Source organism: Lupinus angustifolius, chromosome LG15 (genome assembly GCF_001865875.1).
Source record: "Lupinus angustifolius cultivar Tanjil chromosome LG15, LupAngTanjil_v1.0, whole genome shotgun sequence".
Classification (NCBI taxonomy): Eukaryota; Viridiplantae; Streptophyta; class Magnoliopsida; order Fabales; family Fabaceae; genus Lupinus; species Lupinus angustifolius.
In genome coordinates this window covers 453,753-468,595 of record NC_032023.1, presented here as the reverse complement: position 1 = coordinate 468,595, position 14,843 = coordinate 453,753, and the positions used below count along the sequence as shown (strand labels likewise).

General features: G+C 29.2%; 1 protein-coding gene across 1 annotated transcript; it reads left to right on the top strand.

Moving 5' to 3' along the window:
- LOC109327924 (protein DOWNSTREAM OF FLC) lies at positions 4,642-5,964 on the top strand. Its single transcript, XM_019561101.1, has 2 exons — positions 4,642-4,854; positions 5,585-5,964. Exons 1-2 carry the CDS (start codon positions 4,701-4,703, stop codon positions 5,914-5,916), a joined length of 486 nt encoding a protein of 161 aa, XP_019416646.1. The 5' UTR covers positions 4,642-4,700; the 3' UTR covers positions 5,917-5,964.

Below are 14,843 nucleotides of genomic sequence, written 5' to 3'. Positions count from 1 at the left end.
TTCCATTGACATGAAAATAAATCTCCTACATTTTCTTTTAATCGTATTTTTATATCTTATTGTACATTTAGTCATTTACACTGTTCCTTTTCGTGTTCAATGTTAATTTCGTGTTTTTATGCTCATTGTATTTTAAATTGTCTTCGTATGTGAATAATTAAATTGATCAATTTTCAGTTAATGTCAATAGTACATTCGGTTATACTTTTGGTAATGTCATTCATTTATACTCTGGTAAAGCATTTTTCACTAGTATCAACTTGCAAGTCTTTCTAGAGTGTGACTCTTGATGATTGTGCATATTATTACCGAGAGTCTTATAGTTAGATTCCAGATGATCTTGATCTTCACAGTAGGTAGGTTCATGTTTGTTTTATTTCAATGGAGGCTAATTCTTTAGCGGACTTCTAAGACGGATCTCTTGGGCTCTAGGCTTCAGATTTGGGTTTTCGATCCTTGTCAGATCATCTAGTGATAGATCTTGCTTCGTAGTCTTGTCTTTTTCTTTTTTGGATGTATAAAAAGGGAATGGGGTATCTCCTGACATAAAGAGATAAGTTATTTCCTATTGCCAGTGAAATCATGACATGTGTTATGTTTCATCATTTCCAATAAAATTATTTTTAAAAATAAACAAAATAACACACATGTCACATTTTTACTGGCCAGAGGAGATAAATTATCTTCTGATATGAAGAGATACATTATTCTCGTATAAAAAACATACAGTTTCTATTTTATTTTTTGGTACTACCAGTCACCTTTTTAGGTAAGGAACTAATTCTTTTCGCAATGCGTGACTGCCTTTAACAACAAATGTCGCTCTCAACAATCGAACCATTAACTTTTTTGTAATTCTGGGGATAAAATAACATTAATTATGTAATGTAAACATATATGAAAAATCATTTATAATATTGTAATTATTTGATTAATATATTTCATTAATAATAAATGATTATATTTAATATTATTATTATTAATTAAGCTAATAAACTCAATTTAAGTAATTTGTTTGTATAGTTATATGAATTTCTGATGGGAGACAATATCTCCACAATATTTGGATGTGATAGCATTTGTTATGTTGTTCTCATTTTTAGCCAAACAAAAATTTTGGACGGTAAAATTGAAAGGGCCTATTGCCTATTAAGAAATGTAAAGGCAAAAACGTATAACTGATGGGTTTGAAAGGGAAGACGTTTCTAGACATAAATAGAATTGATCATATATAATAATTTACTAAACTTATAACTAAATTTAGTTTGTTTTAAAAATTCAGAACCATTATTATCCGTTATACTATTGGTTTTATAGAGCAGTAAAAAAAATAGAGGATTATCAGGTAAGTTTTGAAAGTTTAAGTTATTATTAGGTAATGTAAAATGAAATCCCTAAAATATTTGAAGTGCTATCATTTTTAAAGAATTTTTAGTCTTAAACTCTCATTGGTTTATTTGTTTACATTTCTAATGACTTAATTGGTGACGTTTATATATGTAAAGGATGAATTTAACATTTCATACTTTATGCCATTACACTAACTCTTTTTTGGTACGGGCTATGGTTGGGTAAAGAATCTTATGAATGTCGTTAGAGGTTGATTTGAGACCATTCGATGAGGTATCTGAAAGGGTTTTCGACACTCAAGTTAGTACAAGAGAGATATGGAAGAATAATATGCAAGAGTAAATGGGAGAGTGAGTTAAGATAATTCTTTATGTGGGAGTTCCCTATTTATAGTGAAGAAGTGTATGAAATATTTTCTGACACATGTTATTAGCATGGTTGAGCATCTTGCCTTGTCGGGTTTATCTCAGACAAGCAGAGGTTGTTTTATCCATGTTGAGCGGCTCCTAATAGATTCGTACTTTATGGATACTTGACTTATAACCTATCGTAGGCACAATAGCCGTATTTAGGCATGTCTTTGTCATATGGTAAAACGTGGGTACAATGTGTAGGTGATATGTAGCTTATGGGAGAGATATGTGTTATTCAAGCGACGTGACAATCTTGTGCAGGGCAAAAGTGGTGCTCCCATGTACTGTCATTTGGATCTAGGCCATCAAAACAACGTACTTCTCTGAATTGTCCGGTTGATCGGCCCGAATCCAAGACTATCTAGAAGTACTCATCTTGCTTGGTTCTTGGCCGACACCTAACTGTTTGATCGGCCATGACATGTCTTTTTGAATTGGGATAAACACTAACATATATTTCTTTTGTCTCTGCTTATATTGACAATCGTGCTTCCTAGTTTTCTAATATTTTTTGTTTGTTAATGTTTTGTGACTAACTAATTAGTTTAACTCCACAAGAAAGCAAATTGTTAGGTGTAAAAATTATCTTAACTCATAAGGTTAATTTAACACCTTTTGATTATAAATACTAACTTTATGCATTCATAATTAGAAATTTGATGAATTATTACAATAAACCTTTGATTTGTGTTTTCATGATATTTCAGGTCTTTAAAAGACTAAAACAAGCAAGCATTAATGTCAAGTGACAAAAAGCAAGCAAGACTGCAACTCAGATGACCTATGCCCAGTTTAGGAATGGCACAACCGAGCATGGAAAGCGTACCAAACACTGCTTGCCCAGGTGAAGTGTCAGACCAGACAAAGAGGTTGCGCTCAGCACACCACCCCTACTTCCTACACAAGCACAAAAACTCATAATGTTAAAGGGGGATTGAAAAAGTCAAAGAAGGATCCGATTTTTAGTTCCTAACTACCTTTTGGTCAAATTTAAAATGTTTTCTATTTCCTTAGTTCATAGGCTAGTATATGCTGGAAATGAGTTGTGAAGGTGGGAGAGTGTGATCGATAGAGTTGATGTATGTATATAGAGGAGGTACTACTTCTCCAAGAGTTGTAATTTTATGCATCTTTCTTATTCTTAGTTTGATATGAAAATGCTTAGCTAAGTTACTATTTTGTTAGATTGATTATAATATTAATTTGATATAACTTTTGGAATTGATTATGTTTAATTGAATTATTGATTTCTATGAATTATCTTATTGCCCTTAATGCTTAATTTGTGAATGAGGATTTGCTAGATGTGATTTTTGGGAGTGAACTCAAGTAGAAATTATAGTTCAATACTCTACACATATAATTCATCATTTTCCTATAGTTATATGTTTAATTGTAACATGCATACTTGTGTTCATATGATTGTTGGACATAGATTCATATAGGCATTGAGTAACTCTCAGTTTTTAGCATAAACTACTAGACATGTATGCTTAACAGTTCATACAACATAATCTTATTAATGTAGTTACCAGACATTCATAAAGTTATTTTAATAAGCTATTAGTATAGACCAAAATATTAATGACCAATACGATTGAGGTGTTACGTTTAACTCAACTTCACATGCATAAACTACTAGACATAGAAGTATGTTATGTGGGTCATAATTCTTAATCTTGTATGTAAAGTTGCTCGACATAAAACTTTATTGCTTAAGTTGCTAAAATGATTAAGACATTAGCTTTTAGTGGCACTGAAGTCCATTATTTTGCAAGAGTCATTCTTGAATCATTTGTTTGATAAGTTTTGAAGTTATGGAAATGAATAGGAGATCAGTCCCACATCGAAATTCCAGCATCTTTATTTTACAGTAATTTTACGTTTTACAAACAAAATCATCAAAACCCCTTTGAACATAACTTAGAATAACAATTTGATTATTAAAGAGATAGATTTAGCAAATATTAGTGGATACGATAACCTCTTACTTTATACTTATTTATAATTTTCAATACCAAATTGCTAACTAACACCATAGTAGATAAATTGTGATATAATTTTAGTGTAAAGCTTCTTACATACACAAATCATACATTGCAATTTGCTGTTTGATTTGAGGTAGTCGTTGTGAAAGTAAATTTTAATGTCAATGTATAATTAAAAGTACATGAAAATTAAATCAAAAATAATTTCACCTATGTATATTTTCCTCCTCGGTTTTGCTTTTTGGCTTGATGTATATTATCTTCATTAAGTATCAAATGGGTCATCCTTCGAACTCTTCAATAGTTTTTTCTCTGCATAACACTGTTGACATTTATGCGATTTAAAATGTCAATGTTCGATTCCTGTGAGCGACACTTATTAGAAATAACAATTATATACTTTAAAAGAGATTAATTTCGTACTCATAAAGTAAAAAAATATTCTTGATAGTATAAAAAAAACTAGCCCAGAAGAATGGGAAAAAGAATGCCACTTACTTCATTACCCATTTAGCCCAAGCCCCATATGGAATAGCCCAAACCGGTTAGGATGGCCTGATTTAACAAGTATAGCTGTTAGCATATCATTCTTAGAAATCTAAAAAGTATTTATGTATATATAGTAGAACTAATTAACATAATGTATAATTTTAAGAACCCTCATCAACTTCATTATAATACTGTTTTTAAAAAGTTTATGGCTTCAAACTTCAATCTCAAATCTCGAAAACAAATCTTAAATCATAATATAATGAACTGAAGCCACGGTGAAGGTGCATGTAGCATTAATGGTACCTACCCAAGTTGAAACTTTGAGACAAGATTCACTTTTTATGGCACATTAGACGCATGCATTAAAAATGATACAAATCAAAATCCTCACAATATAAGAAACTAAACTCCACCATACTAAATTCATTACTCATTCTTTTACATTTAGTCTATAGTAATGGCAACTAGGTTTGTGTTCTTAATAGCCCTTTCCTTCTGTATCATCCCTTCACTTATCCCAGTTACTACAGCAAAGTACCATGTCAAAGGTTGTGTTTACTGTGACACATGTCGTGCTGGATTCGAAACCAATGTCACCACTTATATTGAAGGTACACAATGTTATGAAATAGTTCTAAATTTGTTAACTGAATATTAACACTTAGCTTACTATTTTACATGTATAAAATAGTAGTGAACTAAGTTAAGTTATTACTTATTACACTTATCTTTGCAGTATGATGTTGATTATACCATGCCTAATTAAGAGTTTCTAGTTTAGTGAATTTTATGAGATCCTAACTCATCGTAAAAGTTAGCTCAAAACCTCAAAAAATATGACATGTACATAAATACTATACTTAACATTTTTCATCTGATAAGTTCTGTTTTGTGTTTGATAATACCACTTTAAGAATAATATACTACTAGTACCTGATATAACTTACCCAAAAGTTAATTCAAAGGTGGAGAGGTGCATTTAAACCGTTAGTATTTATTCAGGTGTGACATTACACATTCGATATAAGGAGAGGAGTGAAAGAATTTATAAGTAAGAAAAGCTTATAAAACTAATGTCTTAAAGTTTTGGTTCAAGATGTGATATCTGATTTGTGGTTCTACACTCTTCTCATGCTCGGATAACAATAAAACTCCTTGATGACCAGATACTCCTTGGTCGTAGTTAGGTCCAACATAAACACTATTTATAGTTAATCATTGACCATCCATATGTCAAATAGTAAACAACTTGTGTGGTTAATTTGCCAATTTTCTCTTACATTTATCATATTGACATTAATGTTTTTCTTGTTGCATGCATATGTTACGTACCATAATAAGGTGCTAGGGTTGGAATTAGGTGCATAGACAGAACAAATAAGAAGGTAGTATTCTACACTGAAGGAGAGACAAATCATAAGGGAATATACCACATTGAAGTTGAAAATGATCACCATGATAATCTTTGCCAAACCGTGCTTGTAAGTAGCCCATTACATTGGTGTAGTACTCCAGATCCTGGGCGTAACAGATCCAGCATAGTTCTAACTCATTACAAAAATGGTATCCTTAATTATCTTCATTATGCAAATGCTATGGGTTTCTTGAAGGATGAACCTTTGCCTGTGTGCTATCAACTTCTCAAATACTATTTATCAGATTCAGATATTTGATCAATGATTCAGAAGAACTAGATAGTTGTGCTTTATTATTTGTGTAATTTTATGTATTGATTAGATGGGTCTATTTATATTGTTAAGTATTTGTTGTTGAATAGATTGAAGTGGAACTAAGTTTTAGTAACTAGTTGCTAGAAGTTTGCTTTGTCAATATAAAATTAGTGTACTTAATTGTGGCTTTCTCCTTATGGATTGTTGTTTAAGTCTTCAATTTCCATTTTATGCATGGAATTAAACAATTTTATAAGGTAATATCCATCATACAATTAGACAAATAATAAGAAATGTCTTATAGGCAAATTTTCTTCTTTATATATTTCTCTTTTTATATTCCTTAAACAATATCTTTATCACAATTGTAACAAACTCATCTAATAATTAATTTTACATTACTTTGAATCTTAAGGATGATAGATGCATAAAACCTATATCTAAACGCAAGCAAATGTAATATTATCTTTGGAACTTACTATGTGAGAATCTTGTGTATTGAATCACCCATTTTCTATTTTAGTGATTTGTTTAGCATTTTTGAACCTCTAATTTACCTTTCTTGAAAAATTCAATATAAAATATAATGTTTCCATGTCCTATATCAAAATTAACTGCAATCATTACAATTACTATCAAATTAAAATTAGGCATGGAATAATATTTGTGCAATAGAAAATAAAGTTGGGCCCTAGTCCATCCCATATGATGCCCCTCCTTTTGGGTCAGCCATGTTGTGACCACATATGAACCACGAAAAACTGTTGCACAAACCTAGATTTGTCAGAAATTATCATGATGAGATCTTCTTTACTATTGGACTCAAATTCTGACACTTGACACTAAAAAATTTAGGATCCCACTTTTTTTAATTAAATAAATTAAAAATTTATTCATTATCTCACATTTCAATATTGAATTGTCTGGAGATTATTCCATTTCGAAATCATCTCAATGTTAGCCTCATTTCATTCAACCTTCCTCATCTAACTATGCTTATACCATATTTTGAGTGTTGTGTTTCTTGTACACTTTTGGTGGTGTGTTTTACTTTCCCAATCCAAAAGTTGTCCTCTTAAAAAAAATTGAGTCATGCTTTTTAGAATTTGTTATTTAAAAAAAATTAATTAATGGAAGCGAATTTCCATCAGATTATTTCTCCTAACCTAATAAGAATAGGGTTTTGAAGTCGTGTTTTCATCGCTTCTCCACCCAAACTCGCCCACAAATAAGTCATCATTGCGCCTCATATTATTATCCTTACCCGACTACCACTATTACAACCACCTTCCACCCATAATTCCCATACAAAACCTTCAATCATACCCATAACTCCCACCACCACCATCCTCCTTATTATCACCACCATCCAAACTATTGTGAGAGGGGAGAAAATAGTGGAGTTGGGGTATCTATAAATTAGGGTTATAATATGAAAAATTCAAGAGCTTATACTTCAAAACATGATCATGCATAATTCCACCTTGACAATATTAAATTATCCATTGTTTTAATGTATAATGGATCATTAATTTATAAGCGTATTTGATATATTGGTCATACGAATATACGGTAATGTAATAATATATTTTATTAGCTTATGCAATTAATGAAATATCAAAGAAAACCTTAACTAATATTTTATAATAATTACGTAACATTACATTAGCAATGTTATATGAGGCAGCACATGGTGTTAAATTGAGATCAATAGCCTTCATATCGACACAAATTTATAGTTTGGTTTTTAATATTATTGTTTTGAAATAATTATAAAGTCTTTAAGTAGAGCTTAACAGAATATTTACGAGTTTGATTTTGGGGGAAAGAAATGAAAAGAGAATGTTTGAAAATATCTCAATAGTATATTTTATGACTTTCAAGTCTTTTATTTTTTTTTTACTCTTCAAAATCTAACTCGTAAACAGATCCTAACACAATATTATGTTGGAGGGGAATCATACAGTATTGCTGCGCCATCATTGCTAATTGTTGCCTTCATTTTGTCTGTCTAGTTTTAAGGCCACATATTTTAACATATAACACTTAAATCATCCACGTTACTAGTTACGAATCATTGCTATATATGGAATAAAAAGTCCCACATGCCAGCAAATGAATTTTGAACACATCAAAACTAGCACAAATGTCATGAAAATGTTTTTAACAACTCGTATATATGATGTGCGTTTGTTTATCTTGTATGAATTTCAGTACTAGGTGGTTTTGTAGAATTAAATTATAAGCAAAAGTTTTTCATGTCTCTATACTAACTCAATGGTGTAGAGGTATAGAGGATTTGGGCTCCGTTTTATATTAGTGTGCAAGAGACCGTGTGGTTTTCATTTTCTCTATACAAATCATATTTTAAATATTATTTCACATTAATAAAAAATATGATATATTAATTAAAAAAAATTATTATTTTTTTTCATTTTTACTTTAAGGTTATTGGTATGAGATATGATTTGGAATAATACATGTTGTTGAAATAATTGTACAATTCTTGGTTTGAGAGATGAACCACCCCTTCTGGCCCCAATCTCCCACGTGATTGTGAGTCCATTGTTACCATTATATGCAAAGCTTATTATTAGAGTGGACCAAATAGAAAAAAATAAGCTTGTGGGAAATTAAAAAGTGTGGGAGACAAATTAAAAAGCTTAGATTCCAAGGTTGACAAATTAAAAAGTGTGGGAAATATAGATAGAATACTAATTTGCAATCTCATATAGTATCTCGGGGTCAATGAAAACATGTCATGATGATTAAAAAATTGAGTAGTTACTCATTTTAGTCTCTCATATTTTTCAACCTTACTAGTTTGGTCATTCAAATTTGAAAAACCCAAAATTGTCCCAAAAATTTCAAATGTGTGTCAAATTAATCATTTTTTGAGTGAATTAGTCCCTAAAAGTGTTTTAAAACATGCTAAAAATGACTAATATGACAAACATTTGAAATTTTGTGGATCATTTTGGGTTTTTCAGTTTTTGAGGGACCAAACTGGTAAGATTGAAAAACACGAGGGACTGAAATGAGTAATTACTCTAAAAAATTTAAACATTCTTTAATATTAGTACTTTTAGATCATTATCATTAGTCAAGACACCACATGGAATAAGGACATCTCTGTTTATATAAATAACTATTGGGGAGAGATCCACTTACTCGTAAGTTTTTTAAACCTACTCATCATTTTAACCATCAATTCTAAGGAAATCCAATGATTTGAATTAGTAAGTAGATCTAAATTATTAGATATTCATAGAATTGATGTCTAGGATGAGAAGTAAGTTAGTAAATACCCACTCATAACTATTAACACCAATACATATAGGTGGTCCAAATTTGTTGAGGTTGGCATGCATTTAAAAGGATGAACAAAGTGTAGTTGTCAACCAAATCACTATGTTAGAATGAAAATGGACTAAAGGACTATAGTCACAAAACTTAAGACATAAGGGATTTGATGTAGTAAAATTCAATCTAGGGAGACTCATTTCACTAAATTGTGAAGTTATGGACCAAAAATGCATTTAAGTCATTTAGGTTTTGAGTGTAATATTTATGCACGGTGTAAAGATGTATATACAATCAGTGCATTTTTCTCTCTTAGTTTTTACCCCTGGGTAGAGTTAAGCAGTTGAGATAGCTCATTTTACATTCGCCCCGATTTCAATCAAACTCATTCATCCACACAATGTTAAGGATTTGGCCCATATAAATATAAATAATATTTAGAAAATTAAGAGTAGTTTTATATTATTAAAAATCTTGAAAAAATATCACAAATCTTAAATACTCCTTAAAAAATATAGGTAAATATTAAAATCAATATCAACAAGGTATTGATCAAATGTTGTAAGGCTCTGCTAGATCCATAGGATGACCAAAACGCCAAGAGTTTGATTTTTATGAGTAACACTTGTTGGAATGGGCAGTCACGAACCCTTAAAGAGATTAGTTCATTACCAAAAAAGATGAGGAAATATCTTTGATGGTATAAAAAATAATAAAATCTATAAAAATCTAGCTCACCCAAATCTTTATACTTAATATAATTTTCTAAACCTATAATAACTAACCCTAACCCAATTAAAGCACAAATTGAATGGATCAACCTCCATGGGCCTTATCTAAATGGCTTGGCTCTTGGGTCATAGCCTGTATACTAAGCTCTACTCTGAATGTCATTTTTATTATATCAGCTACCTTTTATATTTATTTATCAATGAATTTAAAAAAATAATACAATTGAATGATCAATAATATATTAACGGTGTATAATTTTTTATACCAACAATATATAGATATTACAATCAATAAATAAACTATAAGATGAGGCAAAGGTTTAAACTACCTATTAGTCTTGCAATTGATATCCATTTTTAAGTAAAAACTCAGTTGGGTCTAATTAAGGGTGTGAGTGTATCTACTTTATATTTTTATTAATGAAATTATGCAATTATAAAAAATACAAAATGAAATGAAGCAAGCTGCAACAGCAAATATTTTTTCGGATTGAATATATTAGATTTGATACTTTAACTTAATCATACTAAACCGAACAACAAGTAAAGAAATTATACGTAAAGTATTCACACAAAAATGTTGGAACTATATATATTATTGTTTTCATCACCACATTGTCCATTCTCATTTAGTTCTTCAATCTATTTATACTTTGATAAATAAACATTATATATACTAAAAGAGTGATAATAATACAAATAATTTTAGATAGATAATAAGATGTAAAATCAAAATATAAATTAATAGAAACATATTATCATACAAAACGTATTAAAACAAATAAAGTTATAATATTTAAAAACTATGTGATTACAATTATATTTTTATTTTAATATTTTAAGAAATAAGAAAAGGTTAAGATCAATTAAAAATTGTAAAAATCTCTGGCTAAAAAGCATCCTTTATTAATATATAGGTATAATATCAAAAAGTCCAATTTAAAAATGGCAGATGCCTAGAAAAAAAAAGAATAGAGGCATGTCTTTAATTTTTGTCATTTATCAATAAAAACATGTTATATTAATTAAGATTTTATATATATATTTTTATCATTATTAGTGTAAGATATAATTTAAGAATTAGTTTAAGAAAGAAAAGTTTTGATGGAAAGAAAGAGAATGCTGAGTTGCTTGCAAGTGATATCCAGTTAAGAAATGACATGTAAACACGTAATGAAAGCTACCCTAGCTTGCATCTTAAGCAACTTATACTACACTTTTCAACGTTTTTATACCCATATTTTTTTCCCTTCTATCATTGTCATTTAACGAATGTTCATTCTTCAAACTTTAATATACATTTGAAATTAATAGCCATAATTCAGTACTCAACACAAATAAGTTAAAGTGGGCAAACAAGATTAACTTTATATCCTAAAAATAGACGAATAATATTTGCATTCGGTTGATTAAAATATATCAAGTTATTGTATATGTAAACTAATTAAATAATACTCTATAATTGTTATTGAGAAAATAGTTTCTGCTTCACCCTATGATCTATCACTAATGGAATGATAAATATTTTCCAAACAAATGATTGAGATTTTGACACATAATAGTGGAATGAGAAAATAGTCATTCATCTTTATAAAGATAATAATATAAATGATAAATCATAAAAAGAGTGATATGTATAAATCTGTGTAATAATGACATAAAAATTGACATTTTGACACATAATAGTGAAATAATAAATATTTTCCAAACAAATGATAGGGGTAAAAAAAATTCATAAAAAACTAATATAAGAAGAGTGATATACATGTTCCTCTAATTAAGTTTCAAAAGAGATTGAGATTCCAGTTCTTGTGTCAAAGTCATTAAGACTAATCTCTTACATTTTTTAGTCAACACTTTGTTTTAGTTCATGGGTCAAGTTAATATGCCTTTTCCAGTTAATTGTTAAAGAATGAAAACATAAATTAAAAATGTACATTGAAAAATACAATATTTAAATTTTCTATTACACATATTTTATCTTCAATTCATTAATAAGTCATAACATACTTTACACAAGATAAAGGGTTGTAACACCTTGTGAATGAAAGTGATCGAGTTAATTAGGTGGTTTATTATATGTCATTAGAAGACTAACTAAGCATTTATAATCTTCCATCTTTACCTTTATTCACAGATCAAGTAATAACTAGGTAATAAACAAACTTATATAATCTTGCTAAAATGTTAACAGTTCGATTTCTAAAAACAACATAGGTTAAAAGAGACAATTATATATTCGAAAGAAATTAGTTTTTATAAATAAGATGAAAAAATATCTTGATAATACATGACAAACCTAGTTTCATGTGGTTGATGTAATTTTGTGGTTTCCTTAATGAAATTTTGCCTTTAATCAAAAAACTTTAGCTTACACCATTTTTTTTTATTCTTTTGATTTGAATACAGTTAACATAACGTAAGAATGAGGTTTATTAAAATGCGTGATGAATCCATATAGAACTTTTGGTAACCCCAATGAATAAGATGAAAAGGTAACTTACACTCTTTCTGAAATTATTTTTGTTATTGGGACTTGTGATTCGTCTTCATTGTGGCGCCGCAATTATCGATGCTGTGTCTCTTTTTACTGTCACATCACCACCATCGCTCACACAAATGCTAAAAATAAATAATTCGATTCCAGTTCGGAGATTTTCATCTATAAATTATAACATTCTTCTATGAATTAAGTGAAAAGAGTATATAAGTGAACTTGACACCGCATCTTGACCTTGAACTATTAAATAATTTATATATATATATTTGGTGCAAGTCCGACTGGTGTACCCAGACTAGGACTAGTCCTAGACTCGCCTACATGCTAGGGTTACTAGTGAAGTAGAGCTGGTTGTTGAGGAGGATGAGGTCCAAGTTAAGCTTAGGGATGGCAAAAATACCCGCTCCATGGGTACTCTCCAAAATACCCACAAGGGTACCCATAAAAATAGCTTATGGGTGAGAACCAATATCATGATACCTGCATACTTATAATAAAAAATTAAATAATTTATATATATATATATATATATATATATATATAATATTATAGAATATTTGAGCTATTGAATAATTTTATTGTACGACTTCTTAAATGATTTGGTTAAGTAATAATAAAATGGTAAATCAGGATTGGGATTAAATGACTCTTGACTTTTAGGTGAAAATTATGTACATAAATCTTAACTAATATAGTCACAATTTAAAAACATTGCAATATCAAATTATACCATTAAACTCAAAGATAAATAGAGTAGGTAAAACATCGATTTTTCTAATAAAATATTTTATATTTTAATTTCTGAATCAATACTCTAAAGATATTGTTTAATGGATCTTCTCTTCTATCATAAAAATGGGTACCTAATATCATATAGGAAAATATTTTTCTAAACCAGTTTTTTTGGATGTAGGTTGTGTAAATAAGGGTGAAGTATATGTGATTAGTGATACCATGAGAGTTGATAAAGGAGGATAGAGATAAAAGAAATATGAAACTTAAAAGGAAGAAATATGGATCAAATGATTTCAAAATATTGCAACTTTAATAATTATAGCAAATCCGAACCATTTAATCAAAATCAAACAACTTGGTGGAAAAAAAAAAGGTCTAATTTTCCTCTAGTAGCTTAAATCCACTGAAGTTAGTGAAGGCCAAACCCAAAGGAACGTGTAGGAATTTTTGTGAAGAATGTCATTGATCTATAATAAACTGATAGTATAAATTTTGTCACATACATAAATATTAAATTTAAATGGAAAATTATTATAAAATATAATTTAATACAAAAGCTATAATTTATTTATTGTATTTCCTTTTTTTTAAGAAATATCGTCAGTGCATGAACCTAGACCTTTGGGCCACATTTGTTTTGAAATATTTTTTAAACTTTTAAGTACTACGTATAATTAAATTCAAGTTTATGATCAATCACTTTCAAATATATCAATCAGGTACACAACTTTTGTTATTTAAGTATATTTGGAAATGATTAGCTATTTAATTATTATTTTAGAAAATACTAATGATATTTGGCTTATAAAAAAACAAATAAGTTTTTGTCTAATTGTTTGATAGGAAATTATTAATTACTAGTATTCTATTGTTAATAATTATAATTTAATTACAAAAAGAGTATTTTTTGGTACTAACAACTCTATTTTTCCATTTTTTTTTTGTAAGTAATTAATTCATTTCGGGATTCAGGGTTGTTCCTACCAATAAATGTCGTTTTTTTTGTTTCCTACAGGCATCCTCGCACTCGAGACAATCATGTCCGAGCTAGGAACATCCACATATATTTGAGGCTAACTCTACTAGCATATATTTTTTTCATTCACAAAAACTCGAACCCGAGAGAATATATCTTATTTTTTCTTATGAAATATGAAGATTGAAGGAGAATTAATTTTCCTTAAAATAAGACTTGATGTCAATATTCCTTTGTTTGTGAAGATGGGAGCGTCATGTCCCATGAGAACATGGAGGACAAAAAAACCATTAAATATCAAAAGTTGACATTTCGAGAGCAAATATATACAATAAGTTTTAGACTTTTAGCTAAGTTTTAACCTAGTATCAGGTGGAGGTGTTATGTGGTATCATGTGAGGGCATAGTATACATGTCACTATTTCATAGGTTAGCCTTCATCGAATAAAGGTATCATTGAAGTTGACGAGGCAAAGTGATTAATTAAAGAACAAAAGAACGTGATTAGAGAGCAAGGAACAAAAAAAAATTAAAATTTGTGGTTTGTTCACACCTAAACCAATGGTCAACAATAAGAGTATATAAATCAAGCAAAAGGGTCATTGTGAAATTGCAAGATTCTAGCTACAAACAAAGTGAGGCCACAAAAAAAAATAACATTGTGAGAAATTCTTATAGTTTTGCA

Excerpts from the sequence above, each read along its gene's own strand:
- LOC109327924 (XM_019561101.1), top strand. The coding sequence starts at position 4,701 with ATGGCAACTAGGTTTGTGTTCTTAATAGCCCTTTCCTTCTGTATCATC. Across the intron at positions 4,855-5,584 it reads TGTCACCACTTATATTGAAG|GTGCTAGGGTTGGAATTAGG; the intron begins GTACACAATGTT and ends TACCATAATAAG.